Source organism: Netta rufina, assembly GCF_964035555.1.
Source record: "Netta rufina genome assembly, chromosome: 4".
Classification (NCBI taxonomy): Eukaryota; Metazoa; Chordata; class Aves; order Anseriformes; family Anatidae; genus Netta; species Netta rufina.
The window spans coordinates 54,014,374-54,042,129 of NC_140127.1; the positions used below are offsets into that span (position 1 = coordinate 54,014,374).

The 27,756-nt window shown below is 37.6% G+C and overlaps 1 protein-coding gene across 1 annotated transcript in view; it reads right to left on the reverse strand.

Moving 5' to 3' along the window:
• The window catches only part of NWD2 (NACHT and WD repeat domain containing 2), a gene marked incomplete at both ends in the record, with an annotated part of 55,296 nt that overhangs the window by 15,458 nt on the left and 12,082 nt on the right, over positions 1-27,756 (reverse strand). The window contains 2 exons of the mRNA XM_084285937.1: positions 14,729-14,845; positions 19,761-19,849. Of these exons, the coding sequence (XP_084142063.1) occupies positions 14,729-14,845; positions 19,761-19,849 (206 nt within the window). The remainder of the gene's footprint in view (positions 1-14,728; positions 14,846-19,760; positions 19,850-27,756) is intronic.

Sequence of the window (27,756 nt, forward strand, 5' to 3'; positions counted from 1 at the left end):
CAATAGCCAATTCTCAAAATCAAAGCAAAAAAATGCTAATGGCTAAACAACAGTGAATCATCTGAACTGAAACAAGAAAAGTGTATTTACTTAAATTTATTTTCAATGCACTAATGATTTCAACAATAAGAAAAACAAACATATGAATCCACTGAAAATCTCAATAGAGTATACATGTTAACTGCTTGTTAGGCTAAACTGCAAGGAATTGAATTAAACTGAGCTGAATCAAAGTGAAGAACTGAAAGTAAGAGGGAGAAGGCTGTAATAAGGCATTTTATCCAAACAAAGCTTTGGGAAGCTGGAACCCCAGGGTAGCTGGGGGCTAAAAGTTGTCCTGAAAATAGTTGCCTCTACTTTTGTTTCTTCTACCTGTAATGCGGTGCAGTGTCAGTGCCTTCGGATGCTCTCACACTGATGTGCACTGACAGAATATTCTTCCAAATCAAAAATATGAAGGAAAAAACAAAAAGCCAAAAAAAAGTTGTAACCTGTCATTTCCAAGATGTAACTGCATTCAGAACAACTTTGTTTTGTTGTTAAGTAAAATAGTCCAGTTGGAAGGGACCTTCTAGTCCAACTGCCTTACTGCCTGCAGTTGTATGGCCATGGAACTTAGGAGACAGAACATTAGAGTTGGTGCAGACCTCTTAAATTGCAGTAATTTGGTCCTATTTTGCTTCATTTCAGTGTAGACGCTGGTAAATTCCTAAGACTTTTGCCTCTAACTTGGATTCACTATCTATAAAATGAGGATAATGACAGCTTACCAAAAAAACCCCAAACCCACAAACAAACAAAAACCTTTTTCTGTTTTGACTGCTAATAGCAAAGGATGTTGTGTATTTATGTATCAGCTGGGATGGGACTGTCACTTTACATTTGTCTTGTTTGTTTTTAAGAGAAAAATGATACATTCAGAACAGTAGCAAACAATTTAATTTGGCTTTTCCCTACACCTGGTGATAATAATAGTGTCCATACTCCAATCCTTTGGTTGAAGCTTGCAAGTAAATATATTTATTTTTAGAACTTTGTCTGACTGCACAAAACATAAAAGAAGAGATTCATTTTTTTTCTTACTGAAATTATTAAAGTGAATGGAAAACTGAAAGTATAATAAAAATATTTCTGCACTGAGAAATAGATTTTTTTTTCTGCCCTGCCTAGATACGCATTTACACTGCCCAGCTTGAGAAATATTGCTGTGTGCTGGGTTGCAGAAGTATGCCTTAATTTCCCCCTTTTTTTTTATCTGAGGCACTGCAGAAGTACATGGAGGTGGTGGTAGCGGTGGCACAGCTCTAGGTATTTCAGGAAGTTCATAAGGATATTGTGTTTAGTTCCATGAAAAGCAAAAAGGCGTTGTTGAACTGCCTGGTAAGAAAACCGACTGTAATTGAGGCTGGAAGTATGGGGTGCAAGTGCTTAAGTCTTTTGCTGTGAGAAATGTACCTTGCATGAGGTGTGAGAATGATGGTGGAATCACTTGATCTTTAGTCTGTCTTTCAGGAAATTAAAGAGAACAGCTGAAGCCGAGTAAACCAATTCCCTCAGCTCTGAACTTCACCCACAGTGCAATATTTTTAAATCTCAAAGCTTCTCCCTAGTGGTAGGGAGATATGAAATAATGGTGAAAGACTTCTCAGGATGCAGTGGGTAGGAGCTAACAGACCATCATGCAGGGAGATGTGCTTCCTCAGAAGAAATTCATGACCTACTTCCCTGACACACTTTGCTTCATCAGAACTCTCCTTTCTTCTGGATGTGAAAATATCAATGGTCTCCTTCTTCCACACTCTTCTATCTCCTGTGTGGTCACAGAACACCAGTTTAGTTCATTTAGTAGCCTCTTCTTTCATTGCCATTTCTAGGTCTTTAATCTCCCTGAGTGTGGGTACAGGTGAGAAATTCAGTCAAGAAGCGTAAAATAAAGATAATGTCTGTGAATAAAGACAGGGGAAAGGGCTGAAGAAGATTTTGCCTACCTCTGGTTGTACACTTGAGCTCTCACTCACTCTGATTTGCCTTCAAACAAATGAATCATTTTTGCTTTGCTCTTTTTTTGAAAATGGGTGGGTATCTTCTTAATGGGCATGCACATTTTTCCTCTCACATAAAGCGTGGGATCTGGCAAGTGACTTCTACTGCAAGCCCATATTCCTGTAAATTCCCTGATGGGTCCCACAGCAGTTTGTAATAGTGGAGCTGGATAGAAAAACAAACTACAAGGGCTAGAAGATTTCAGCAACCAGCCCTGGACTGGAGTCAATAACCTTGCCTGTGGAAATCCCTACCCTTCCTGCAGTGGGTGGGAAAAGTACCTGTCCTGGAAGATCAACCCTGGAAGATCAACCCTGTCTTCCAGATGACAGCATGGTGGTGTAAGTGTAACTTCACTTTGTAAAATCATCACAACACTCACCCAAGCAGGGAGGAACTAAGAAAGGGTCTGAAATCCTGTCCTGCATCTCTTAAGTGAAGACTCGCTAATGGAGAATTGCTTCTCCTGCTGCTTGATGTGCCTCGCTGAGCAGACAGGCATCATGGAGCCAGAGAGGAAGGATACCCTGAGCCTAGGGCTGGGAGGACAGGGCATTGGCTTCTGGACACCAACTCCAAGGAATTAAAATCTAGGACTCTTACTGCCCTCTTTGGTATGCTTCATATGAAAGAAATGCTGCTGCCTCCTGCTGTACCCATATACCTTCTAGAAGGAAGGGGCCACTTTTTTATACTCTGGGAAATACGACTGTGCTAATGTCTACAGGAAGTTTTGCTTAGTTTCTAAATTCCTGTTTTGAGATGGTATTTAAGGTAAGTGATGAGCCAAAGAGCTTAGACTGAGGTAATTTTTGATGAATAAGGTACCTAAGGGATTAACACAGAGGCCTCTAGTCTGTAGTCACCTCCAAAGCTGCAGCAGCTGAGGAGGGGTTTTTAGGACTGCGAAGTCTCTCCATGTTGGGCACATGAACTCTACTGGAAGTGGACCTGTATCTTTCTGTTCAGTAACATAATTAAGCTGTGTTTCTCAGTAACATATATAGCCACTATAAAGGTATTAGAAAGTGTTAATTAATGAGCATCATCAGATGCAGAGATCACTGATGGGATAACATTTTTACTAACCCCCCCCAACTTTAGGAAACCTAAAACTAATTTTAATATGATGTGACATTTCACTGCAAATTTATTTTTGCTGTTTTTTTTTTTTCCCCTTCTTATTAGAGCTAAACAGATTGGTATTCATTGAGAGTGCAAATGAAAACCTAATTTTGTAATTAAATGTCAAGAAAATGTTTTCACAAGTTGCAGAGAATAATAGAGTCCCCATGAGCCTGATACGACCCATGACCGTGTAGTGCGTTGTAAAGCAGCTAAACACCATTAATAAACATGTTTTGCAGGGATATAAAACAAATGAAGGCCCAAAGGCAAGCTTTTAGTGTAGGGGACATTAGTTCTAGCAGGCAATAATGCTACCTCTTCACAGCACCCAGAATTCAGTGTTTATCGCTGTATGCAAAACAACGTAATGCAGTTAAATGACCTCTCTGATAACTTGAGAAGTGATTTATTTTTTTTTAATGCACAATTTCCTTTTTTTTTTTTTTTTTTTTTTTTTTTTTTGAGAAGAAAGCCAAAGTTAAAATTAGTATTTTTCAGCTTTCTTGTCAGAGGCAAGGAGGTGTAGTGTGCCCTATGATCTACGTTAGTCAAGGATTTCTAGTAAGTGGTACTTGTAGTGTCTACTGCATGCATGTTTTGACAGGTGACTTCAAACACCCAAGTAACACGCTGTTGTAAAACTTCTCAACACTGTGAATAGTGACTCAGTAAATAGATGTAATAAAAATCTGTTTCTATTTTATGTCTGATGTCTCTTCCATGAGAGACTCTTAACCCTATCCCAGTGTCTCTATTTCCCTCCCAGCCAAAACCAAAAAACACATAAAGGCAAAAGCTGTGACAAGGAGTGAGACTGTTTCCAGATAGGACTGTAGGAGGTCAGGAAAGGAAATCTCTTCCTTCTGAAGGAAAACAGAAAAACAGTAAAAATCTAGATGTTCTCTCGTGGAGAAACAGGATCACAAAGAGAAATGTCTGCTCTTTTGGGACTTGAGAAGACCAAACCAAAGTTTACGCAAGAAATCACATGGATTTGACAAAAGAAGCTAAAATGAAAGCGGCAGGGGTAAATGATTATTTTGATGTACTCCATCCTATGCACTGCATCTTTTATGTGACTTGGCAGACGTAGGAAATCATCCTCTAATTTGAATTTAGAATAGACTGAAGCAAGAAAAAGAATAATGCTCTTGTCATTTAATATATTTTTAAGAGGGAGATGATGTAACTTCAGAGAATGGATTTAATGCAGAAGAACTCTCAGGAAGACACAGAGCTTGAAACCATTTTGTTTTGAAGGGATATCATCTCAGGACATTATTCCCTGCCTCCAATAAGATCAACTGGAAATTTTATCACTGATGTTTTGGGAACATAAGAGGCCGGAGAAGAACAACTGTCAGCCTCTCTTCATTGCAGATGCTGCTCATGACATGGTGGTACTTCGTTGTTCACACAAAAAGTGATACTACCTCTAAGTTAAAAAGGAAAAAAAAAAAAAAAAAAAAAAAGGAGGAGTTAATAGAGTTAATAGAATTGTAGAATTGTGATGCACTTTTTTCTGAAATTGATATATTACAGGTGAATTTATCCCCCTCCCCCCATGTAATGGTTCACAACTGTGGAGTCAGTTAGGTCAGTTAGATTCCAGTGATCCCAGTAGGTCCTTTCAGCAACAGAAAAACACTCAAAATGTCTTTAGAAAGTCACTGATTTTAGAACATCAAACTTCTCAAAATTTTGCTAGGAAAAGCTGTGACTGATGACAGAGTAAGAATTTCTTGTTATTGATTACATTATTGATATTTGAAGTAAGAAGATGATGAATATTTGGCATGATGTTAACAACCTTGCTTAGCACTTATCTGGCCTAAATGCTTTTTTTAGATGGTTTTGCTGATCTTATGGCAAGCTGTATTCAATAATGGTTTGGGGTTATGATTCCTCCTGGTATGTAGTGTCAGCAGAAGAGAAACGGGGTTCAAAGGGATAGTCTTCTATCCCTTCAGTAAAAGAGAAACAGGACTTCTTCAGGAAGACTGGAGATGAGTCCATACAGAGAAACAGACTGGCTTTCTCCTACTCCAACTGATAGCAGGCATCCAACAATAGTCAAAGCTGGGCAAACCAGGAACTCTCATATGGGCAAGCCTTAGCTAAGCCTCTCTAGTTGTTGAGGATGGTACAGTATAATCACTATCTGATTAGTCTTTCTGAGCATAAGCCTTGCTATATATACTGCACCTAAGGCACATCCTGGGTAGGGGGCCACTTTTATTTCTGTGGATTTTTTATGAACTGATGTAACACCAAATCTGCTTTGCAAGTACATGTGGAATGGCCTAGATTATTAATTTTGACTAGTTTCTGGATTTTGATGACTTTTATTTATGATTTTTTTGTGTCCTTATTTGCCATTTGTAATGAAACATTCTCTTTCCCAAGCCAGCTGGCAGTGGTTTCAGGCCTTGTTTGGACAGTTGGCGGCTGGTACTCTCTGAACAGATACTTCATCAATCGTCTTCATCGATGAAAAGAAATGATTAGATAATTCCTTGTGCATGACAAGATGCATACAGAAAGATAATTCTCTCCACAACGTTAGCAGTGTGGTGGCCCAGTAAACACAAGACTGATATAGATGTATTGGTCAATTCTGCATGGTCTTACATAACTTGAATCTGTGTTCCCTACCTTTCACACACCTCGAGGGCATGAACTGTTTTTCTGGTTTATTAAATTGCAATATATTTGAAGGAGGCTAGACAGGACATTAGCATAGCTGCAGGCTCTATGGAAGAAGCTAATAATTTAAACTGCAGTAACAGTTAAGGAGGAGAAGTAAAAATATGGAAGGGATCTCCAAAGAAACTGACAAAAAGAGGCGAAAAGGCTCTGTCATTTCATGGCTGGAGGAACAAACTGACTGGACAATGACAGCAAGTGTGATGATGAGTGGGAAATTGCTGGAGAACTATAGGAGCTGGCATTTCAAGTAAGCATATTGGCTCAAGTTCTGACACCCAAAGGCCTCTACCATTCTCTGCGCAGGCTAATGAAGAGCGCTCAGGTCTAGTTTTTGTGCACCAGTCAGGGACCAATAAAAATATAAGTGTGATACTCTTTGAAAATGCTTGCGCCTCATCTGTGTCTGGACAGAGCTAGCATGTTTCCTCTGGCATGGTATGGTCTTCAAATATTCCTCCTCTGTTCAAGCTAGCTAATCACGTTCAGACTGGACCCTGAACAACTCACAAAGGCTGGATTTCCAGTCACCTGGGTATTCTGCATCACTGGCCATCTGACAACATTTTTTGTTGTTGTTCTGAAGATTTATTTTATTTTTTTTTTTAATTGGAAGGACAGCAAATCTTTTCTCAATAACGTAGAATCACCAGTGGTCACAGACTAACCATGGAAAATGTTAGTTACTTGGAATGTTACTTACTGCATGAAAACGTGATTGCTTTAAGTTGAAGTGTCTTGTAACTTCTGTTGTGACTGCTATCATGATTTGAAAAAATCATGGATCAATTATGTAATTAGGGATTTTGGATGTTAAAACTATTTCATCCCATTTGAACAATCTAAAACAGTATTTAAGGAAAATAAAAATTCACACATCTTATTTTGTAGCTTAAAAAAGCCACATCAAATAGACAAGTGTCTTAAAATATTCACTCTACTCTTTCTACTCTTATTCTTTATTTAATGATGTCTATCAAAAGCAGACTAAAGCAAGCACTGTGAGAACTGAGATTAAAACTTTCCTTGCCTTCATAAACTACATCCTTTAGACACCTGACAAAGGTTGTGACTTATGAAAACAATATTATTTGAAGTATTCAGAGTGCCAGCAATCTTTAGTCAATTCACATTACCAAATGTTATGAGAATGATAAGCCTAATAATTTAGTTTATATGAAATATAAACCCATTCTTTCATAAAGTCAGCTTCACAACTGCTAAATTTCAAAATCTGCTGTTCTTCAACACTACCCAATATTAATTTTTCATTTATAACATAGTTTAACGAAAACACCTTTATAAATCCTCTTGGCTTCTACTTCAAGAGTGAAACAGGTCAAAATAAAACTTTAGTGTTAGTAGCTTCCTAGTGGGTTATCTTTACACCTTTTCTAACACTAATTTTAAACTAAAATAAATGGTGTACAAGCACTACTTGCTAAATACTGACTGCAGATAACATGTCAACTCGTTAGCCAAATGTTTAAACATTCTGTAGTATGGAAATGAGTAAAAGATAGCAAAGGACTTCGGGTCATGACACTTGCCTCAGTAAAAATACTATTTTGCCCATGCCATGCAATAGCATGACAATGAGGCAGAGTACATGCTCTGCTAAACGACGTGACCAGGTGATATGCTGTTGTTCCAACTACGAGTAGCACGAGTACTCTGTAGTCTTTTTAAAAACTTTTAAGTATTAAAATAGTTTATATACTTTGTGAAATAGTTGACAAAGAATATGTAGTTTACTCATAATAATAGTGGTCTCTGTAGCATTCTAAGCAAGTGTTCTCTGCTTTATTTTTTCCAACGTGAATAGAATAAAAAACTAGTGTTAAGTTTTCCAGCTATGAAAGAAAGAAGCATACAATATTTAGCTGCTACATGGCACACTAACAGAATAGTAACTTCAAAATAAGCACCTTGCACTGAAAGCAGGTACTTCAAGAGAAAAGAGGAAATATTGTATGGATGCATACCAGCATCACCATGACCATCACTGATACTTTATCTTATTTTACTTTTGTAAATTATCTTTCCTTGAAGGAAAAAGTATCTTTGAAGAAAAAAATAAGCACTCCGATTATCTTTAAAATAAGACCCTTCTGCTGATACCAGCATTTTAGAATATTCAGACTGAAAAGTGAACTTGTTACCTGCCGGGTAGTGTTTGTTTGTGGGTATGTTATTGGATAATTTAAGCATTCCTGAAGTGAATCTCTGGATTTTAGAAAATGGAAGGTGCTAGGTACAAGCAAGAGTAGTAAGAGCTCTCTTTGAACTTATCAACTATGTAGTTGACAGTAGTATGCCTGCTACATACTGCAAAGTACACTGTTCCTTTACATAGAAGTGAGATAGTAAAGTTTAGGATTTTTTTTCCCCTCTCGCTCGTGCAGAATAGCTGATGTTGGCTTTCTGATATACAGTTTCATTTGCAGAGTAGAACATTACATCTAGTTGATTAGAATACTACCTCAGAAGATGGTTTGGTACAGCTCTTGAGGCTCCAAAGAAAAATAGATCTCATAAATCTCAGGCAGCCTATGTCTTCATCTGCACATTATGAACAGAATGAAGCAAATTTGAGTTTACGCAAATCTCATTCTCACTAATATGGTCATTCATATTAAATATCATACTTAACCTTTCTGGAAGGCAGCACCAAAAATTCCAATTATGTCCCAAAAAAGAAACACAGTGACTTAGTACAAATCATGTACAATCTTCTGCAGGCTTAAAATGCAAGCTATTTAAAGACTACATCAAGAAACAAATGAAAAACATGCAGTTTTGATGTTGCATGCAAAAGCTGCCTGATGAATCTTGTAGCTATTTTCAATGGGTTATGGTTGAAAAATGGATAACAATTTTTAGACCCTAAATTTTAGATTTAGAGAATCAGAGATGATTCACAGGAAAATATATTCACAGACCTAAAGAAGATCAAGGAAGTCACTTACAATAGCTTAATCATATAATATTATCCTGCCCTCGATTCCACTTTTTGTGTGTATGTGTTGTTCAGAGACAAACACCACGGAAAGGGTTATCCGCCCTTGGCCTGTTAGTCTGAATGAAGACCAAGGCTTGCCCAGGGGAAAGTCACATACTATGCCTTTAAAATGTAATTACTGGTTCCATTTGGAAGGGTTTTAAAAAATACACAGAGCTCTCCTTTGACGTTCACGAAAAAGTCTTTCCTGTCAGTTATCCCAAAACAGGATTAGTGTCCTCAGACCTCCTACTTAATGCCAACATTAATGCCAGCAAGTCATACTGAGCAGTTCCTGATATGATGTATGACTCCAAACCCACTTATATTAGTGGGAATTCTTATTTGGATGGATTTCAAATCAGATGCTGAATGAGAAAATTCAGGGTTTGATACTTCTTCCTTTGAGTAAACTTTATTGGGAGAAGTGGGCTGTTGTGCTTACATCTGGTTTCAGCTATTTCTCCTCATTCATTTAAAAACTATAATCTAGATCTGCTTCCTTGAGGAAAATTGAAATCTGAAATGCACTAAGCTTTTCTACCTTCTGCTGAATTCCTTGGTGCTTAGCCCGACCTGGCTGTTTTAATATACACACATTTTCCTGACTTCAGTCTTCCTAACTTTACATATGAGGCTGTTTTCCCCAGAGAGCAAAAGCAAAATGTATATCAGATGTTCCAGAGCCTGTATGTATTAAGTTTTTGTATCAGGAATAAATCCTAAGGTAATACCAGAACTGAACTGGAAGTGGAATATTTTCAGAAGAGTTGGGAGTAAAACAATTTGGATTTTTCTCTGAGCTGGAATGCGCTTAGAATTAATAATCAAGCATTAGCACCAAGCAAAGAAAACCACATAGCAGTGTGCTTCATAAGATGATTCAAGCATGTATTATACTGTAGGAACAAAAAGATCTGGAAATGTTAAAACTACTTTGCTTCTTGATTTTACCATATTTCATCTTCTATTTCACTTCAGGGTGATTTAAGGACATGCCAAATATTGTAAATTGCTAATATTCATCTAAAATCTTACTGGAATCTCAATAGGACTTTCTTAACAGCTCATTAATGCTGAAATTAACAACAAGCTGTCAATAATTTCAGAGGGATAATGTGAATTACAATGTCTGTTTGTACAGAGCAGGTAGAAAATTAAAAAGTAAAAGAAGGTCTGGTCTTCTTTGGACCAGATGATTTGAATGATGGCTGGGGAGAATCTCTTAGATTTGTACCTGTCAAAGCTGAAAGTTCAGTCTGGATTCATTTAAGTATTTATTTGCTTCATTTCTAGACAGTTGCCAAATCTACTCAGTGTTTTCTGTTATTTGATTTAGTTATTGTGCTTAAGCAATAGCAGTCATACATCTGCTTCATAAATCTGTCCCTCATCCTTACTGCTGGTCAATTTCAAATTGCATTGAAGTTGTGATTTTGTTTTTCCAGTATAAATGTGTCCAAATGAAACACACTGTAATGAGAACTTGTCCAAAACCAACTTTCAACAAATAAGTTATTATATGTCTAAGCTGTATCCTTCCTTATACTATTATAAGTATGCTGACCTTAAGGGACAGCAAGTAAAGTTGAACAGGTATCATTAGTATGCGATAAAAAAAGAAAAAAAATCTCAGGAGTAAATAAATTATTATTTTTTATTCATTCGGGATCTTGTTTTACCTACATGATTTTGCTAAATAGTAGCTGCCTTCTATCTGACCATAAAAATGGACTGAATTTCTAAGCGAATTAGTCAGTGACCAAGGGCTCTGATGATATTCATATGACACCAAAATCCTGGACACTTCTTTTGACTAAATATTTAATTGAAGAAGAAAAAACAAACACATGCTTAGGCCGGCTAAAATTTGGTATTAGTCTTTGTACAGCATTGACTGTAATTCTACTAAGACACAATCCAAAGGACAAAGAGTCCTTTGCTGTATATCCTGTTACAAATAAGGAAGTAACTTCGACTTTTTGCCATGTCTTGGGAGACTATCATTAGTAATGCTAAACACAAATAATAAGCAAAGATTATCAAAAGCTAATTAAGTATTCCCTTTAGGCAATGAATGGGAACACCTGCTAAACTTTGTAATCTGGCTGCTCTTTTTAACAAGCAGATTACAACCTACCCTATAACCAAAAAAGCCTGTATTTTGGCCTAGGACTTCAGTGAATGCTTCAGGTGAAGAGGAACAAGAAGTTCCTACAATGTGCTCAGGTTTTAAAGACAGAATATTAGTAGTATTCTTTCAGTGCTGTGATTCAGATTGCATTTTCCAATGACTTTTGAAACGTGAGGATTCTGTGTCTCATATGTTGCAATTCAATTTGAAAGTGCTGGTGTAACCAGCATCTAAGCACAAATTTGAACATGTTGAACTGAGCAAACTGTTATAGGGGACAAACTCACACTTTACTGCTATTTCTCCCTTTCATTTTACAACTGCTCAGGATGTGCTTATGCAAGAAGAGGAGCTTAGGCAGAGACTGCATGGTGCTGCACAGCTGGACGAGAGCACCCACATGTTACAGCTTGCAGGGTGCGTTTGAAGAGGAGGGCAGAGGAACGTGCCAGTTCTTTCATCTGTACCAAGGCCAAACAACAGCAGGTTAGTACTGGCTACTACTTAGGGAACCCCAGAAAAAGGGCAGTAAACTCTTTCTGCAAATATTCACTATAGATTAATAACACTCTAAATATCAAGCACTGCACAGCCTTAATATCAAACACTTCACTTGTGTTCCTCAATTAGCAACTAATTACCTTCTAATGTCTCTTTGCTGCCAATGAAGAAATAGGTGCATCTCAAGAATCTGACTTAGATATTACTAGAGGTAACTACACCTTTCTACTGGTTGTTAAAGTTGTGTAGTCTAGATTGAAGTTAGATACAAAATGGATGAATCCTGTTCATGATCAGTACTAACATAATTAGGGGATGATAACATAACCGTTATTGTCACTCTAATGCCTTGACTGTATTGCCATCTCTTATCAATTTACTGGGAAACATGACCTAACAAAATGTAAAGGTTCCAGTGATGCACTGGAAACATATTTATTTGATCTTGGTTATCATTATGTACTGCAGAATTCAGTAGTTCACAATGTAATAAATGTGCCACATTTCAATCTCCCTATCTAAAGTGCAGAGACAACCAGCGTGATTTCTGTACAAAACTTGCATGGAAAATATTTTTCCTACAGAAATAGTACTTTTTTCCCTCGTAAATCTTGATAACTTTGTAGTTCAAAAATAGCATAGTATGTGTGTACACCTACAGTAAAGACTATGAGTTTCTAAATGATCACATATTATAGGTACTGCTTTAACATAGAAAAACAAAAACAAACACAAAAACACAAATGAAAGCCCCAACAATTCCCCTCTCCCTTAACTGGATCTAGAGCTTGGGTACCAGGTAAGTTGGAGACTATACATTCCCAAAGAAAATGCCACAGGAAACAAATTACCTACTTTTTTCAGATCTGCTTCCTCCTTTTTGTTTATAAATACATTTGCATTTGTTTTTTTGTTGTTTTCTGTCTGAAGAAAAGCTTAAGATTTCTAACTTCCGCACTTTAATTTCATTTTCTCTTCATCTGATATTACAATACAGGCACACTTGCTATAATCATTTCATATCTGTTAGTTAATTCTGAACACTCAGATTTAATCCCAGATCTGAGTTTGAATTAAGGAAGCAGCAACTGAAAAGTAAGAAAATACCCAGCTAGATGGAAGTGGCAAGCTTTTCAGAACTTTCTCAAGAAATAGGAAGTTGCCCAAAGTCTGCATTGCCAAAGTCAGTTTTTAATTATGTTACCATAAATCAGAACTAATTATGCTTTCTGGAATGGAATCATCTTCAATTTGTGTTGTAAATGAAATAAAACCCATCCCACAAAGGTATAGCAGAGGAAAAAACAAATGTGCATAAAGAGATTTATGTAATTTTGCCAGTCTAGACATTGGGAGAGCTATTACGCCAGTCCATAGCTGGAAAAATTGGACTAAATATCAGTCTTTGGCTGATTGCAACCTCTTTGCTGACTGTTTTATTCTGTTTAAAATTTCTGGTTTGGCTTGATTTCTTTCTTTAGAAACAACATCATGCAGGCAGTTCTTAATAGTTTCAAACTTCCGAGCTGCTAAATTATTCAGCAATGGTGTATTCAGCCATTTCTTTCACTGAGATTTCAGAGCATGCATGCTTACATACGTGGGTGATTGCAGGTATTGCTAGAAGAAAAATGTCAAGCCTAACTCAGTAGTATGCTAAACTGAAGCAACATTGTTTTTTACTTTCACACCAGTCCTTGAAAGTTGGTACAAAGGCCTGTAATAACAAAATGCTTGTATTTTAGTGAAACTTCTGCTAATGATCAGTATAATAACTGACAAAAGCAGTTGAGCAGGATTAGGCATGCTTACTTGAAAACATCTGGTCTGATTACAATAGTTAAAATAATGTTGGTTGTCTTCTTAAATGCAAATGAAGAGTTTTGATAGAGGGCAATTTAACTGGAAACTTACCCTAATGTCTCCACAGTCCTACAACTATGCACAGAAAAAATGTCATAACTCCCCCATGTATTTCTCTCAAAGATGGAGACTCAAGGCAGCTGATAAAGAATGAAATAAGTTTGGGAATAAACTGCCAAACTCATTGCAAACAATGTGTTTATCAAAAGCCTGTATACTTTTTATCTGTGCATTGAAAATTAATACAGTCATTATACCATGCGCTAAACTGCTCTTAAAATATTTTTCAAGTGACCTATGTTCATCTTAAAACATGGCACAAATCTTTCTAAGCACAGCAGAGATAACAATTCATGCTATTCTGAATTGTATAGTTAATACAAAATCAGTGACAGCAAAATCTATTGTGTATGATTCACTGGGAGGGAGAAAATCGTACCTACCGGGATTATATACAGTCTACTGTCAGTGCCTTTCAGTTATTCAGCCCTATGTGGCGTTTGGCATGACTTCATAAATTCAAGTTGCTTCAGCTGAAGAAGCTGTGAGGAATAGCTGAAAACTGTTTGTTGAGCTTCATAGAAAACAACAGGTTCATCTACTGAAAGATACCTCTGACATTAAAAGAGATAGCTAAGGCTTTATAATGCACTTCTGTAAAAGTGTTTTTGTCTCTCCTTTATGCCTAATAAAAACAGCCACTGAAAATATATCCTTTTTGTCAGTTTTACTGACTCTTTTAAGAATCCTAAAAGCAGTAGTCTGGCAACAACGAAGAGAAGGCAGCGAGCAGGAAAAATCAAAGAATTAGATTCTCTAGGTTGTCTCTAACCTACATTCTTTCAACACACTAACAAATGGCATCCTAACTTGTCCTGGGCTTACCACACAAAACAGCAAAACCCAGATGAGAGAAGATAGCTCTTGCCTGCTGCTGTGCTTCTACAGCTAAGTCCTTCTACGCCAGCCAATAATTCATGTCTGAGAAGTGCCAAGAATTAATTAGCGGTGGCCTCCTTACACAAGCAGTCCGTCTTCTTTTGCTGTGGCGGTAGTAAAATCACATCTCGTGGTTTTTAAACACAACTTGCTATAGGGACTGCTCATGAAAGATCCTTCCCTCCTCTCCACTCATAGGGAATAGTCACAGTTACTGTACAGTGCTGTGTAGGGAAACTGTTGTTTGCAGTACAGCAGATGTACAGTGAGGAATATCAAATATTCAGAAAGAAGAAAAGAATACATTTGTTACTGAATTGCACATGTTAGGATAGCTCAAAGCTACTATTGCACATGTTAGGATAGCTCACAGCTACTATTGTTGTAAAGGAAAACATTATTTTTATACCCACAACAAAACATGGACCTGCAGAACTTTTCAGGCAATCTTCTAACAACTTCATGCGAGTCTTCTGCAGCTCAGGACTGTCCCATTCATCTGCTTCTACTCCCCAGTATAAGTCTATGACCTGGAAAATAATAATATGTAACATATTAATGTAACATATGCTCTTTCTACTTATCAAATTAAAAAATAATTTTGACAGCATGTTCTGCATTGCTATGAAAGGCAATGAGATCTATATCCAGTCCTCATGTAGGCTGACAGGGTTTCCTTAAGTAGTAACAATTTGAGCCTCTATTTTCCCTCCCAGATTTTTCTTTTTCTGTTTAGATTGTAAGTACACTCTAGGACTGGGACAGGCTCTCATTTCACATTCATATTTTTGTGAAGAGATTAGCATGACAAGATCTTGATTTGATGTAGTCTCTATTTCCTACTAGATTGCATGTAATGGATAGGTAAGAATAATGACAAAAGCATTGATAAAATCCTGGCTTCACGGAAATTAATGGGAGTTTTGCTGTAGATCATATTCAAGACTAGGACTTGACACCCCATGTCACTTGTAGCTACAGGATATAAAACCATCCTGTGTGCATGGCTCAAAAGAAAGAATATGTGCAGTTCTGTAATATCGTGCTTCCTTTGTTGGCTGGTCTTTGTCACTTTGGAAGCAAAGATTGTACAGATATGCAATGGCAGACAGCTTGCTGCTCAGCCTTTCATTTATAGCTGCAGACTCAGCTTTGTGATGGTAATGGGATGCAAACAAACTCCTGACAGAAACTGGAATAGGGATGTTAAACTTATTTAAAGAAATTAAGTGATAAAGTGTGATTTCACTACACATTTTAACTAAGAGGCTGAATTCTTATTGTGGACAACTGAAATTAAAAGAATAGGGATCATATGTATGCATTTATAGATTTTGGAATAAAACTTATGGTACATGCTACTACGCCCTAGTTTAAGCTGCTGTTGATAGCTTACATTACACATGTACCTTGAACAAAGAAGTCCAAACTGCCAGTTTTAAAAAATAAAATCAAAATTGTATTGAGACATGAATATTACCTATTATAAAATTATTTGTGCTGTGAGAGCACCCTGCTCTTGCTGTGAGAAACACAAACACACCACTGATTGTTGTCTAAACAGATCAAAAAATCAGCCCAAAGATCTAACATAAGAGCTAACAGTGGGTTGATGTAAAATTCACCAGTGTATAGCTGGTTAATCTCCTTGGGAAATTTCTCATAACAATAAATGACAAGGTTTAATCCTAGAACTATTTATGCCCATGTTTAATTTTACTACCAACAGCCTTGTTGGTTATTTCAGGTAGAAAAGTTTGGGACCTGTATAAGCATTTGCTGGAGTAGGAGCTCTGTTGCCAAACACACTAGGTAATATACTGATCATGAGTGAAACAGCCCGAAGTATAAATGCATTGTAGCTTATGCTGCCAAGAAAATACACTTAGCATCTTTATTTTTTACAGACTCTTCGTTCCAAAATTTTGTTGGAACAAGAGTCTTCTGCTTTATAATATCACATCTCAAACAGCCTTCCTATCTCCCTCATTTTCACTGATTTCTTCTCTGCCCTTTCTCTTTTAATCTGATTAGGAAAAAAAAAAAAAAAAAAAAAAGTGTTCTCTGCTTTCTCTCTTCTGTCTGTTATTTAGCTACATGACTTCATTCCTGAACTTCATATTGTATTCAGCTGTCTGATTACTTGAATGATGTATGATAGAGCTTAAGTATTCTAGTCATAAAATTAGAGCATCTTAGCATACAGTCAAAAACATTTGAATTAGTGGTTGAAGAAATTTATTCTGCTGCTCAAGTTCATCTGAAACATAAAGGCAATTTCTATTTTAATTAACTGTTCAGAAATCTGATAACACTGTAAATGTGAAGAGGAAATTCTCTGGGATATTGTGTATTGTAGGGGCTCGGCACCTGCCTTCCAAGTGTTATAAGGTTATAGATTATTTTTATTGGGTAACATAATTTTGGTACATAATATCTTAATGTATAATTTTGTCCTGCAAAAACAAATGTTTTAGCCATCAAACCTTTGAAGGCACCACCAATTTCAAATGGAGAAGCTTATCAGTTATTCTTTGTGCCAACTAAAATAAATATGATTTACTAAATGAAAGAAATGAAACAGGAAGACATCTGTGTCTGATACTGAAGTGTATTTTTACTTACACTTGGAAGAATGGCTTGATTCCACTTTTACATTCAGTAAGGCTGTCACAGTGAGATGACAACCAGTGCTCTGTGCAAAAGCCAGTGCAACAAGATAGGCAGATACTGCTTGAGGTTAGTTCCACACAAGTCACCTAATGGAGACTTCTCATTCACAATCCAGTGCTTCTTTTTGTTTGTTTTAGCTTTTGTCCTACCGCTGTGATAGTTTCATAGATTTTTCTAATTAAATGGAACAATTTTATCTCTATTGCATCTGACTGCTTACAGACACTGAAAGTTTTCATTCATACAAAGACTCTACTTTTTTCACACAGTGAAAATGATTTGAAACAGCCCATTATTCTCAAGAACAAAAGAACAATATGCTGTTAATTAACTACTGTTAGTTACCTTCCAAAATTTCTGTATTATAACTACTTTCTTTAACTACTCTGTATTCCCCCACGCCTCCAAAATATTATATTCCAGGTATAAAATACCATGCATTCTGGAAGAGTGTTTCTCTGCTAACTTTATTTCTGTTTTAACCAATACCTGTTTTTCAGCAATATTTGCTGATTCAATAGAAAATGAAGTGCACTGAGCAATAAAATCCATAGAGTGATTTAACACATTCTGTTCTGATTCCACACACAGGTTGCTATCTTCCCTAACAGCTCCCACCAACTTTAGGATGCCTGACAGATCTCATGCCTTGCAACACCTGCAGCACTTATCAGTGGAGCCAGATGACTCAGTGGTAGGTGGAGCAATGAATGTCTTGGAACTTGGAACTGTCTTGGAACATTTCACTTAGGTCATGATTTATCATGCAGAGGGTGTTTTCAGAACAGCTTATATTGTAATGCCTTTGTGGTAGCCACCCCTTAGGTCACTCATATTTGTTCAGTACAGGATCATGTAACACGATGCAACATTATGTGTTCTGGTCTGCAAAGAGAAATATAATGTAACTCTGTAACTGAAAAGTACATAGTACTTTCTGGACACCACTGCACTAACATCTGCAGTGTTTATTTTGCATGCTAACAGAAGAAACGCAATCCATCAGGAGTAGGAAAGGCAGAAAAAATGCTTTGATAAAGTCTACCTCAGCGCCTCCTGCAGAATAATTTACTATTTTCCCTTGGTAATTCTGGGTGCAAGTTTTTCTACTGTGCTTCCTCGGTAACGTGATAACTTTCTAGTTGTTTCCAGAAATGTGTCAGTGGAGCCGTCTCTCAGACCTCATATCACATATGGACTCTCCTGGTGTTGAAACTATATGATAAAATAATTTGCTTCCATGAATATCAACTAGAGTAAACTCAATTATTCCTCCCCTAGAGACTACATTACAATTCAGCTGAAGACAGACATGCTTTCTCCCACTAAGAATTCATGGCATTATGATCTGTTTGGAGGAGACATTTCCCTCCTCTCCCTGACATGTCTCCTCAAAGATGACTGAGAAATTAAGATGCTGAGAGTTTATATTGGCATTTTCCAAGAATATCATGTGGTAGTAACAGGAGAGAAATGTTTTATTATTTCAGTATCTTTTGATATTCCTTGCATGTACCACTGCACCTGGGGCTCCCCAATCAGCTGATGAGCTAGGACCTTCAGAGGAAGTTCTTATATAGCCATAATCAGAAATCACTCTGGAATTTACCACCATGCAGACTCAGCAACTCCATTGTGACTCAGGGAATTAAGACCAAATATCCTAATTCAAGAACTTGTTATTTTGACTAAAAGCCAGCTGCACGTACATCAGGAATAACGCACTGTGAGGAACAGGATGCTATCTAAAAGGCAATAGTTGTTGTCAAGGAAGCTATACTCAGAAGAGATGAGTTTCTGGGGTCAGTGATCATGGGATCCTAATATTAATATGTGACGGAGGCTTGAAGATGTAGAACCAGATTTTTTGAAAAACTGAACATTTTTACAACATTGCATGCCGCATTTGTTTCTCTTAACAGAGAGCCAGTTCAAGGCTCGCTGACATAAATGGGTCTGATTGACCTTACTGGATTGTGAATGAGGATATATCTGACTTAAAACCATCAGTAATGTAACTGTGATGCCAAACTCAATGCATTTTAAATCAAATGTAACTGTTTTTATTTACTAATTGGCTCTAACCAAATTTGTCTATGTGTCTTCCACAGTACAAAGGAAAATCTGAATTGAATGAAGCAGTGGGAATGTTATGATTGACACTAAAGGAAGCAAATCCCATAGTATTTAAGCACAATAGGAATTTTGTTGAAATACTCCACATTCATTTTTTAAAATCAGATTTTCAATACTCACCTGGTTAAATCATTTTCCACATTAGAGTAGAAGACAAACTGGTAAGTAGCTAAAAAAATTAGGGGACTATGCAGATGATGAAATATAATGCTGATGACATTAAATTAAAAATATATCAAAGGGAAGACATAGACTTTCGTTGGTTTCTAGAATCTGAGCACAGTATTTCAGCTCTGATATTATTTATCCTTAAACAGTTAAAATGAAGGTGGATTTTTAAGTTTCTAATGTGAAAGTTGTCACTTGGTTGCTGTATTACTTGTACCAACAGTGAGATACCGTGCTGTAAAACTGTGCATTTTTTTCATCTGTTCTGGATTTACCTCAAATTTGCCTGTAAGATAGTTTCGGTACATCAGTGCAGTACAATTCATACATATGAAATATAGTTTTTGTAATTTTCTATTTAACCAGTGATAAGACAACACATACAATATTCAGAAATGTTATACATTCTGAACAGAGTTAATTGCAAGAAATAGTATTTATCATAATGCAAGATTCAATGAAACCTACCTGAAATTCCAGGCCATAGTTTTCCCTGCAGAATTCTCTCAGCTTAGGATACACATGCTCTCTCAGGGCATTCCTTTCTGCTATTGTATCTGTGTTGGGAAAAAGATGTTACTAACAATATTTGTATGAACACTTTTCTTTCAGTCAGAGATACTGATTTATCCACATAAAAAGAGCACTTAAAATTCACAAACACACCCCCGGTGAAAATCTAGTGTTGGGATTTGATCTCCAAACTGTATGTTGTACTTTATTCTGTCTCACATAACTGCATTTATGTGTGCAACATCAGGTTCAATACCTATCTTCATATGCAGTGTATATTTCAGTAAAGTGCAGCTGAATTCATTTTGCCATTCAGCAATAAGAATTTATCAGTTTGACTTCAATTTAATTTTTAGGAAGTTGTATTTTACTAATTAGAAACATAAAACAAAGAGATACACCAAAGATGAAACCGACTATTGCACTTAGAAATAAACTAGTAACGTTAATTAATGACATTGTGTCAAATGCTATCACTTTTCTCAACAACTTCAACCTGATAGTACCTTAAAAGGCAGAAGGAAATAATAGCATCTTACTTATGGTATTTTTTGGTCCAGGTAATTCCTGATAGCATACTAAATGTGCAGTTCTGACATCATGTTATTCTCCTCATGCAGAATGATGTATTTTGATAATAAAGTACAATATCGTAATAGGATGACAAAATTATTACTATGTTCTGTCTGTGCAAGTTAGTCTGAGCACATTCATATAAAACATATCACTCAAGAAACAGCCAGTCAGATTTGAAGTAGATTTGTTTTGTAATTAGACCTTGTGTAGATAATATATTTTATTGTCCCTCCAAATAAGATTAAGATATGTGATAGATTTTACTAGGCCTAGCTTGTGGCCAGCGTTGCCTGCGTTAAGACGCAGAAGGCTGACACTGTTAAGAAGTTATTTTCACAAATAAAACACAACTATTGTAAACCACGTACTGCAAAAAAAGGGATACAAAAAAAGCGCTGACTTATGAATGATGGAGAACACCTAATGCAGTTAAAGTAGTGTTTGTATAACTACACTGAAACAAACGAATAGGTTAAAACTGATTTAACAAGTCCCATATTGTTGTAAACCAGAGACTTGTATTCAAGTCTAATAATGTTTTATTTATTACAGCCACAGTTGATACATTTAAAGTCACAGGTCTGTTCACAGAACCAAGGCCACAGATTTATATTATTATTTATTTATTTTTAAATTTTGACAGTTCTAGGAGGTTGTGTAATATTTCAGAGGTATACTAAAATACCAAGGAGGAGATTAAGAATTTAGCGTACTGAATTAAATTATGGATTTCACAAATGTGTGGTAAAAATACTATTGTTCTTTATAAACAGAGAATAATCCAGAACACCTCCAGAGAAATTATTTATGGTGAAATCTGCATTCATGGAAAAAGGCTGTACCACAAAGGCTCAAAAGTACAACCGCAAGCTTAATCCACTCAATCTGATTTACCACAACCCTTCCTCCACAAACCTTTGATGTGGAAAAAAGTCAGAGGTGTGGCAGTTTTCATAAAACATCCTCTCTAAGAACAACAATTTTATGTATTCATGATTTCTAGCTTTAAAATCCACCAGACATGCTACGTTTTTCTGAAGACAAGAACGATCCAGAAGCATAAGTCATGTTGCTCCACTGCAAAATTTCTATTCGGCTGTGGGCACACCACACAACGGAAGATCCTAAATCTGCAGTGCAGTTTCTTTTATGTCTGAAGTGAACACTGGAAATGGGGCATACCCTGTTCTGAGCTACACTGAGAAGCTTGATCTCACTCTCTCGTTTCCCTTTCGGGAAGTTATTTGGGAAGTGCTCCTTGGCACTGGAGAGGCCACACAAGGGGTGCTGCACCCAGTTCTGGGCAACAGCCTACAGCTGCTTCTAGGGCAGTTACAAACAGGTGAAGCCAAGCTTTTTTAGCAGTGCCAGCACACCAAAGGCAACAACAATGTACTACAGCTCAGGAAGTTCACATGGACATTAGGAGAAGCTGGAGCTGGCTGTCCAGGGGGCTGTGCCTCTCTGTCCTCGGAGCTTTAGAAAACCCAGCTGGACAAGCCCATGGCTGACCGAGTTGATGCTGGCAGCACTCTTCAAGAGGGAAGTTAGCCCAGACGACCTCCTGAGCTCCTCTTGCAACCAGCAATCCAGTCTCTCTGAAAAACCCACAGGCTTAGTCATCTGGGCTCCCTGTTTTGGGGGATTTCAACCCCATTTGGACTTAACCCCCACAAGTATTTGGAGTACATCATAACTGTCCATTTTTTTCATCCAAAAGAAACACAGTTCATGCATACCAAGACTGCTCAGTGATGTGAGTCGAAGTGTATTAGATGGTGATGATCTCAGAAATGTGCTCCAGCTCTGGATGAACACGGATGCATCCTGCAAATCTTTAGGAAAGGAGTGCAAAAACCAACGCTTACAGCCCAGATCTGCATAAATGAGCACGAAGGATGGATGAGTTGCTCCCTCCTTAGGATCCACAGTCATTAATTCTCTCTCATACCCGAGTGCCTAAGTCAACCTTTTCTTACAGGATGTAGTACACAGCTAACAAGGCTAATTAGCCTGAGGGCTGCAGTGTGCCGACGCAGCAGTGCTATTTCTGCTCCAAAGCAACTTTGCTCAGTACTTGGCTGGAGTCATTGTACTGCACAGTGTTTCTTGTAACTTATCATAAAAGCTACCCGTGTACTTCGCTTCATTTCACATACTTCACATTTTTTCTTCTTCCCCTCACAGCTACTGAAGCCCTTAGATCAAGCACTGATACAAGACAATGTATTTTATTTTCTTTGCCTTAACACAGGCACATTTTCTCACCCAAGTCTACCAAAACACAGAGCGTTGTATCTTCACAACTGAGGAGAATAAACTTTGTTGAAAACCATCTTACTACTTGGTTACTGAGCTAAAATAAAAATGATTCTTGCCCTTTTGTAATCTGAAATTAGTCACAACTATAGCTTTATTGTTAAGGAAGCACCAATTCACTATTACTATATGTGCTTACTTAAATGATCAGCGTGACAGAAGACTGTCTTAATAGGGAACTGAAATCAGCTAAGTTGCAGGAACAACAACAAAAATATAAGTTACTGAGGAAAGGCAGAAATTAAGAGGAAATGTGACTGAATGATAGATGGGAAATACCCTGTTATAGGTATACAACAGATAAGCCCGCACTCTGCCGCTTGCCATTTATGTCCCCCAGGAGGCACCCAGCAGAACCTCACCGGCTCTAGCCTCAGACATGGTACTGTTCCCCGCAGCATCACTTGCAGAGGCTTGCTCAGAAAACAAAACAGCACACTGTAAGAGCAGTGCTATGTTTCTAACACCCTGTAAATCACATAAAAAGAGATAAAATGTTCCTTCAACTAGAAAGGTGTTCTGGATAAAACACCCAGCATACCTATCCTGTATTTTAATCCCTACCTCCAACTCTAATGGGATATGCTTGTTTAATTGGAGTTTTGAGTCTGGTGACTACATTAATGAAACTGAAGAACTGCTGTATTCATAATAATTTGTGAAACTTTAAGGAAACAGAATTGCATCTAGTTAAGAAGAGCTACAATAATTAGTATGGATGGCAGATAAGCTGGTTTAATTAAATAAAATCTAACCTGATTTACAGTGACAGCAAATCTGTGAAGCTGGCAGTTCCCAACAACAAGAATGTCACGCAGGCAAATTCCAGCTTCCAGGCTGCTGCTACAGATGAACGGATTAGCTGAATGACATTCTTCTAGCAGACAACATGAGACAGGAGCTGCGAGATGAGCTTTATGCACCTTCTAATGGTAATTTGGATGCTCTGAAATCCAATTGATGGCCCACAACAAACTGTGGTAATGAAACTGTATCTGCAAACTTGTAAGTCAAGGCATAAAAATAATAACCCTAAGATCATCTCCAGTGTTGAAAGCAACCACAAAAATGGCATTGTCTCAAGTAAGACAGTGTCTTGGTGAGCACACACCTTTCCCACAGGTGCTAGCTCTTGCTGACTGCTGCCTCATAAGCCAGTCTACCGCCACGCTGTCCTGCCTACCTGTCCTGCACTTTGCCTCAGCTGCAGTTAACCTTTTGTCAGTGCTCGTGATTAGAAAGCTGATCTGAAATCTGTTTTATTTTTTTCTTGACTACTTTTAGGTAGAAGACAGGCTCTTCCTGACGTGCTGTATAGACAATGAAAAATGACAGCTGGCTCCAGTGGGGTTAGACCTACTGGAGACCCTTAGAAACCAGATGCTTTGATGAGGCTGAATGCTGAGCTGAGACCACCATCAGGGCCTTCCTGCTCTCTGTGCATCCCTAATAGAGTTCTGAGGACAGCACCAAATTAGCCACGTACACATTTATAGCCTTTCTGCCAAATAATAGGCAATCACTGTTTAAGCAGGACTGTGTGAGGTGTGATTTCTGAAGGCTTGCAGCTCAGTCAAATCACTGCCAATTTTCATTATAGTACTCCAGGGTGCTCCTTCTCAGTGTGAACTATTTCCATGCTAAAGTCTGACCTTCAAACACAAGCTGTTTTCCTATTAAAGTCACTTTTATTTTTAATAGGGAAAGTACATATTACATTCTCGTGTTAGTAAACAGATGATGTGTATGTACAAACAGTTGCCGAACATTAATCTCTGGGATAAAATATGTCATGGAAGATAGCCCAGCTGAAGATAATTCCAAAACATATATGACTTCCATCCAACCAAGGCTTGACACAGCTCTGTAAGGAGGTTGCTCAGCCCCATCCTGTTACCATGTGTTTGCACACTATCGTTACACCTCTGGTCACCCAGGGAAGAGCTGCTTGCTCCTTTGAACCTTTGCACGTACCTAAAGAAACAATTCCTGTGTCATTTCTCTGTGCTCAGTGTCCCAGCGTTTTGCAATGCATCAGTACCAAAGCTTGCATGGAGATCCTGACCTCACTTCCTTCACAGCCTACTTCTTTGCTAGCTTAGTTGCTGGTGTAAATGCACACAAATAAGTTTATTTTAACACAGTGTTGGGATCTGTTGTGCATCCACATAGGTCTGAAACCCTGGATGAGCAGAGGGCATCTTGGAAGCAGTCCTAAATGCATACCCACTAAGAAACCTTCTATTCTCTTCCTTGAAGTATTCTAATTGCTTACATTTGCTGGGTGGGCAGGATGGATTCTTGCCATGGGAATTTTTAAATGCATTATGATATTAAAAATGTGTGTTTTATAACCTTTGTCTACTAACTGCAGTGAGAATTTCTGTACGAGAATTATCTAAGGATGTGATGCAAATAAGGTTAAAAATTACTTAGCAGCCATACCAAGCAAGGAAGTGGCTGCCAAACCTCTTAATGCTAGTATGCTCTTGTCACATACAACTATTCAACTGAATTATTCCTTTTAAACTGCCTTTTTTTTTTTTTTCACTAATACTGCACAATAGCATTGTGTATTACCCCTGTAACTAAAAGCTTTGAATACCAATAGGTAACAAATGTCCCTAAATATTATGGAAACCTTGTCTCTGAAAATAATACCATAATAATAACTTATTTGCATTTCTATAGTGCCTTTCATCTGAGAATCTCAGAGCACTTTGCAAACAATGAGTTTGAATCATGTAGCTGCTAAGAGAGGGAAAAATGACTTGAGTTTCCCAGCATCCTGACTTCCTAGAAAATTAACACTAAACACTGTTGGCATTTGCTTCCCTTGGGATTTCTGTGTGTAGAGAACATTACAATAAACATGCAAAGCTCCTCAAGACTGTTTAGGTAGACTGGGAAGGGAACAGATTGGTCTCAGTTATTTCTTCCAGTGTCCCCTTCCCAAACACCACCACCAAGCTTCAGGTGTCTACCTTCAGGTCTCCCAAAAGGAAGCTCTTCTTTTTTAGCCCCACATCAAACTATGACCCTTTATACTGAGATGCAGTTTTTAAACATATTTGTTTGAAATTTTCCCTTCTATCAGTTCTGTGAATTGAGAAATTTAAAACATATGTAGAACATTTATTTATTAATTTTTAAAATATACACTTTAATAGTTGGCTACACTTCACAGTGACATCTTACTTACAGAATACCCGGCATCTTGATTGTTAATGTGATTAACCAGTGCCACCTATTGGTTTAGCAATTACACCCAGCTGTCAATTTATATATATTAAAAAAGGAGGCAATTAGTAAAATACAAGAGGTCAAGACCCATGTTAAAATACAGAATTCAAGGGAAATATCAGTATGGAACTCACATGAAAAAAGGGAAAAGCTGTTCCTATATCCAAATACCAGCAGTCTTTCAACACTAATATACTTATTATTCACACAAGATAATGTTCTAATGTAAAACAAATGTTTGTTTGCTGAGAGTTCTAAGTTTTGTTATGGGTGTAATATGCTTACACGCAATAAATTTGGAGCCTGATCCAAAGGTCAGTGAAGTTAATGGAAAGATCTGTTAGTCTCAGTGAATCCTATATGAGGTTCTGTACTTGTGGCACAAATTGGAATCCAAAACCTTTTGATATCTTACTGACTCCCGAAGAGTTTGGATTAAACCCTTTGATTCATAAAAAAAAATAAATAAACAAGAAATCTAGTGGGTATGGTATTGGTGAGGACTCTGAAGCTGAATTACCCCTGGGAGACAGAGCTGCCCTTCCATGTTCTTAAAGTAAAGAAAAAAAAAAAGAGGTTGCCCAGCAATCCTTTCCAGATCGTGCAAACAGTTTCTGTATTGTAGCTTGGGTGCCTAAGCATCCTTACATCCCTCAGAAATGACGTGTAGCAAACCGTGCAAATGCAAATATTTGCATGCAGATGCCAAAGCACAGTGGGAGCTTTAGCAGCACCATGGGCTGAAGGCAGAATCTCTCCAGGAGGGAGAATGCTGCATTCTGCAAACTGCACAAGTGGAAGAATTCAACAAAATCTAATTCTTTCATTTAATAATGCAAACTAGGAAAGGCTCTTGAAAACATGACAATTTACAAGCAATTATTGTCATACAATTAAATGATGTGACAGGAGAAACTGAAGACACAGCACATTTAGAGACACCAAAATTAAGTCTGAAAATTACCTCTGCAGAACACCAAAGCTTATTACAACTAAGCAGTGGAAAACAGCAAAGCCTGCAAGGACAGGAATTTGCAACTATAATCAAAATTAATGTCAAAGAAAAACTTCTGAAATATAAAAGAGGACCTCTGAGTGAACTGCACAAAGCTGCGTAGCAGAACACATACAAAGGACCAGTGCAGTAACAAAGATATATGCAAAAACCCTACTCATCCATCATAGCAAAACAAGTTATGGAATTACCTCCACAACAGGAAAAAAAAAAGGCTGTACAATACTGGAAAATGTTTTAAACAACTACGTTGTGTGTGCAGTGGTAGCTGTACCGATTCTATCTGCCATCACTAGACCCAAGAGAAACCGATCAGGGTATGTTACCGAAGTGCTTGAGGGAAGGATGTGGTGGCGATCGATATGACCATGGGAACTCATAGACATTTAGTCTCCTCACCACCCTGCAGAGTCAAGTGCTGGAGGCAAACAAAATACTGTGTTGCAGGGTTTGAGAAGGCATGAAACAGGAGAGCCATAAAAACAACAAAACCAAAACCAAGTGAAAGTAAGAGCCACACATACGTTTCAAGGTACAGACCAGTACAGGACCATTACGTACATCTTATTTTGAAGAAATTCCTATAAACGCTCCTGCGTGGCTTTACACCTGGCACCATGAGGCTAAGGACGAGCCCTGTGAGCCCTTTGGTAAAGCTGCGCCCCTTCTTCTCTGAACTTGTTGACCTCAGGTTGGAGAAAATGGTCACTACAACGTGGCTGCAGCCTGGTGGGCCAGTTGGGAAAGTGAGGTGGACAAATCTAGCTGACCGTGGGGCTTCAAGAGTGATGGCACTGA